Source organism: Sciurus carolinensis, chromosome 14, assembly GCF_902686445.1.
Source record: "Sciurus carolinensis chromosome 14, mSciCar1.2, whole genome shotgun sequence".
Classification (NCBI taxonomy): domain Eukaryota; kingdom Metazoa; phylum Chordata; class Mammalia; order Rodentia; family Sciuridae; genus Sciurus; species Sciurus carolinensis.
Window position 1 is genome coordinate 36,846,576 of NC_062226.1, and position 5,065 is coordinate 36,851,640.

Here is a 5,065-nt window from a genome sequence, read left to right on the forward strand (position 1 = left end):
CAGCGACTAAAACAATACCTACCACATGCTACGAGTGAAACAGTGAATGAAAGAATCTGAAATACTGTGGGCATAATTTACTCATAGGAAGTCATAACCGAGAAAAGATGCTTCCTTTGAATGGCAGAGACTCTTTTGTTTTAAAAAGAAAACAAGTCGAACATATTTCCTATTCCTCTGTCCCCTCTGAAAGCCCCAGGGATGAACAACCAAGAGCCTGGGAGGCCAGGATGTGTCACATTCCCCTTAGGGTCCACACAAGAGCAAAGCTGGGAGGGCAGCTGCAGGCCTGAAGTCCAACTCCCTCCTTGGGCAGATGGTGAAGCTCGGTTCCAGCAAAAGAGGCTGACCCTCTGCAAGTCACACATCCAGCTCCCTTGGCACCCACAACAGCGAGAGCTTTCTTGAGAAGCTGAGTGGTCCAGATGAAAAAGGAAAGAGGATGAGATGGAGGAGACCAACCACACAGCTGTGGTGGGCTATGTCCTGCTGGGGCTCCATGAGCACCATGGCCTGGAGATGGTCCTGTTTGTGCTTTGCCTGGGCATCTACTGCATGACTCTGCTGGGGAACTCCCTCCTCATGGTGCTGATCATGCTGGACCCCCGCCTGCACAGTCCCATGTACTTCTTCCTCAGTGCCCTCTCCCTCATAGACATCTGTGGCACCTCCTCCTTCATGCCTCTCATGCTCAGCAACTTCCTGCAAACCAGACGTACCATCTCCTTCCCGGCCTGTGCCCTGCAGATGTACTTGACCCTGGCTCTGGGCACTACAGAGTGCCTGCTCCTGGCTGCAATGGCCTATGACTGCTATGTGGCTATCTGCCAACCCCTCAGGTACACAGAGCTCATGACTGGGCAGATGTGCTTGCAGATGGCGGCGCTGAGCTGGGGGACAGGCTTTGCCAACTCACTGCTACAGTCCATCCTGCTCTGGCGCCTCCCCTTCTGTGGACATAATGTCATCAACCACTTCTTCTGTGAGATCTTAGCAGTGCTGAAACTCGCCTGTGGAGACATCTCCCTTAATGCCCTGGCACTGATGGTGGCTACAGCTATCCTGACACTGACCCCACTCCTGCTCATCTGCCTCTCCTACGTTCTCATCCTGGCTGCCATCTTTAGGGTTCCCTCTGCTGCAGGCCGGCGCAAGGCCTTCTCCACCTGCTCTGCACACCTCACAGTGGTGGTGGTTTTCTATGGGACCATCTCCTTCATGTACCTCAAACCTAAGGCAAAGGACCCCAACGTGGATAAGATGATCACATTATTCTATGAGGCTGTGACACCCTCACTGAATCCCATCATTTACAGCCTGAGAAATGGGGAGGTGAAAGCTGCTGTCACAGCTCTGCTTGGGGGAGGTCTGCTCACCAGGAAATTGTCCCACATTTACTGCTGCCCTCCTTCTCTGTCAGTCAACATGGGCTAGCCTATCTTGTGGTGATGGCCTCCTATTTCAGTGATTTCAAACCAATAGATAGATTTCTGGTTCATGCCTCAGGTCCTTAAGTGTTTGTCTGGGGTTCTGCTGCACATCCTTGTCTTCTCTTCTTGGGACCCCATGATGACAAAGGAGTTACTATCTGGAACATGGCTGGGTACCATGACAATAAGAGAAGGTAACACAGCCTGAACATTACAGCTTCTATTCAGAAGTAAAACATGCTATTTTCCACTCACATTCCTTTGGTCAATGACAGGCTCATGACCACTTCTAACATCCAGGGGCAGGAGAAGCACATCTAGAATGTGTGTGAAAGGACAAGGGGACTGACAGGTTTGTGAATACCCAGTGACCACATGCCACTCTGCAGAGTCCACACAGGTACTAGGAGAGATTTGGCTTCCTTTGCCCTCATGGTATTTCCTTCACAGGCTGCTGCCTGGTCAATCATCCCAAGAAAGCCCAGCTTAGCTCACTTGTGGTAGCTCTGTACCAGATCATCCAAACTAGAATGGAACTGTGCTTCCCAGGAGTTCCTTCCCTTATGGGTCTGATAAGTTTGCCCATAAGAGAAATGCACATAGGGTGGAAGGCAAAGGGGAACAGCTCCAGGCCCTGGTGGCATTGAGTTGCCAATTCACTGACTCTCCTAACTGTGGCCATGTATCCTCTTTCAGCTTTCCTTAGTCTGGCCAGGTGAAGCTCCATGACAAAAGGTGCCAGCTTCTCCTGCAGGTCACAGTGTCATTGAACTTGAAGGCACTGAGACCCAGACACAGATTGTCCTGGGCTCTCCATTGCCCTTCCTCCCACATTTTGACACTCAGCTTCCTTCCTGACTGCCAACCCACAGACCTGGAGCAGCTTCATCCCAACACAAAACGCAGAGGTACCAGCTTTCATAAGTTTCTCCAGCTTCTCCCATGACTCTGTCCATATAAAAGAAATTCCTTACCTTCCTCATAGTAGTTTTGCCATTGAGGTCAAATCTCTTGTGATCAAGGACCTTTCATGGCTCCCCATCACCACAGCATTAAGTCCAAATTCTTCTGCTGAATCTTCAATGTCCCCCAGAAACTGGCCCCATCTGCTTTTTGTTGGCCTGACTTTTCACTGCCCCCTTCACACAGGCTGGCCCCTCACTACATCCTCTGTACTTCCCCCACCTCCAGGTCTTTGCTCATGCTGTTCTCAGTCACAGTGTGGATGGGTTTTCAAAACCAGCCAGACACCATCTCTTTCATGCATTCTTCTCTGATGCACTTTGAGATTGTCCTCTTCACATCCTATGGCACCTTTCTCTTGGTACCTCATCCTGATTCTCTCTTGTGGAATATCACCACCATTTGAGCTCCTTCAGGGCTGCAAGCCAACAGATCTTACCTATTTCTGTAGCTCCCTCAGGGCTTTCTCAAGAGCATTTTTCTGAACTAAATGGTCACTCAGTTTCTCACCATTGGGGACTGAGATCTGTGGTACTGAATATGCTACAGGCAATTGCCAGTGGTCAGGAATCAAGAGTGTGGCTGTGTACAGATACGTGAAGTGAGCAGCAGTACTGCTGACCACAGCCCTGTCCTTAAGGAATGCAGGGTTTGTCTCATTCTTGGGTTGTCCCCAGCAAGATGATCCAGGAGACAGACAGAGCTCTAGGCCTGGTTTGAAGGCTACACCCAGCTCTGTCTTATTGTTGGCCCCCTCCACCAATGAATCTAAAGGCACCTCAAACTCAAAATGTCTGAAATTGAAATCATCTTCAACCTCAAATGGTAAGACCATCTCAGTGGAGAGTAAGAAACATGGTGGTTATCCTAGACTTTCTCTCATACCTCACCACCTACACATTCAGTTATTAAGTCCTATACCATCTACCTCCTAAGAGCTCTTGAAGTGGTCCCCTCCTTTCCACTGATGCCACAGAAAGAAGTTTTTACTATTTTTCTCAAATAGTGCAACAGTTGTATAACTGCACTGTCACCCTCTTTCTTCCAAACTCTCCCCAAAACCTGTCCCCTACACCAGCCATCAATACTAATCTGGTCATGTAACACTTCTGCTTAAGTTCCTCCAATGGCTCCTCATTTCATTTTGAGCCAAGACCAGAACCCACTTACCTGTCCAACCACATTTTTGGCCCCTTTTCTCTAGCACCCTACTACACATGCACCCATACACACATGCAGACACACGCACACAGCCTAGACATGTTGCACTTTTCATAGTTTCCTAAGTGAATTATCTGTCCTTCCTGTTTGTGTCACTCTCACTGTTCCCCCATCCAAACACTCCATGGCCTTTGACTAGCATATATTGGACACATCACACACTAGTTGCTATGGTTTGGATGTGAAGTATCCCCCCAAAGCTCACATATGAGACAATGCAAGAAGGTTCAGAGGAGAAATGATTGGGTTGGAAGAGTCTTAACCCAATCATTGAATTAATTCCCTGCCAGAGATTAACTGAGTGGTAACTGAAGTGGTGGGTTGTGGCTGGAGGAGGTGGGAATTGGGGTGTGGCTTTGGAGTATATATTTGTATCTGGCAGTGGAGTCTCTCTCTGCTTTCTGATCATGATGTGAAACACTTTCCTCTACCACTTCCCTCTGCCATGATGTTCTGCCTCACCTTGAGCCCTGAAGAATAGAGCCTGCTATCTGTGGATTGAACCCTCTGAAACTGTGAGCCCTCAAATAAACCATTCCTCTACAGTTGTTCTGGTCAGGTGCTTTAGTCACAGCAGCAAAAAACCTGACTAAAACTCTAGTCTAGGGACTATGCTGTGCTCTAAGCCTTTTACGGAAAGGGAACCAGATGGAATGATAGAAACCTCATATATAACATGGACCTGGTGACCTCAGAGAACATTTCTCCCGACACCTTGGCACTATAGAAAATCATTTAATCCTCATTCAAGTTCCTCATTTCCAGAAGTCCCTTCCAACCCATCCTAGCAGACTGAGGTGTGTCCTAGCTCTTATTGCCTGTTTCAGTGTCTTCTGGACTCCACTAAGTCTGCCCTGAATCCATTATTTGGGCTCAAGCATCCTAGTAACATGGCTCTATCCATGTGAGTGTTGAAAGAACAAAATTTCTGATACAGAAACAGACACCAAAGTCACACATCCTCACTCTTACAACTCATTTGGCCACATCATTCTCAACTTGGTGTCCCAAGGAAGAGATGTGAGTGCAGGAAGAGAAAATAAAGGGAAATTTTCCTGGCATTTGAGAATAAAAGCATAGTCCCTAAAGGGAACAGGAAAGACTTAAGGCACAGATAAAAGATTTGGGGGAAAACATGACAAGTAACAATAAGGCTTCCCCTGTTCCCTTCAGATTAACAAATGGAGAAAGGAAGAGAGAGAAAAACAGAATGAAGTAATACCATAAAAAAATACCAAAAGGGAGGAGCCCTGAGCCAAGCCCCCTGGTAGGTCTGTAGGATTTAAAAGATGTAGCAATTCATGCCTTGTTTTTCAAGTAAAACTCAGAACAGGACCCCACAGTAGAAATGACTTTGTGGTGTCCACATAGCCAAGGCCTTAGACAATCTTGCGGGTCTTTTTGTATGTGGCACAGAACTTCAAACCAGAAGGATTACATAGATGGGAACA

The 5,065-nt window shown here is 47.6% G+C and overlaps 1 protein-coding gene across 1 annotated transcript; it reads left to right on the forward strand.

The window, feature by feature from the left end:
* Window positions 1–447: 447 nt before the first annotated feature.
* Window positions 448–1,434, forward strand: LOC124964080 (olfactory receptor 13C7-like). The gene has a single exon (XM_047523996.1). The coding sequence runs from the start codon at window positions 448–450 to the stop codon at window positions 1,432–1,434; it is 987 nt and encodes a 328-aa protein (XP_047379952.1).
* Window positions 1,435–5,065: the final 3,631 nt, after the last annotated feature.

Bases quoted from the DNA above. Each gene is read 5' to 3' on its own strand.
- LOC124964080 (XM_047523996.1), top strand. From the start codon at position 448: ATGGAGGAGACCAACCACACAGCTGTGGTGGGCTATGTCCTGCTGGGG.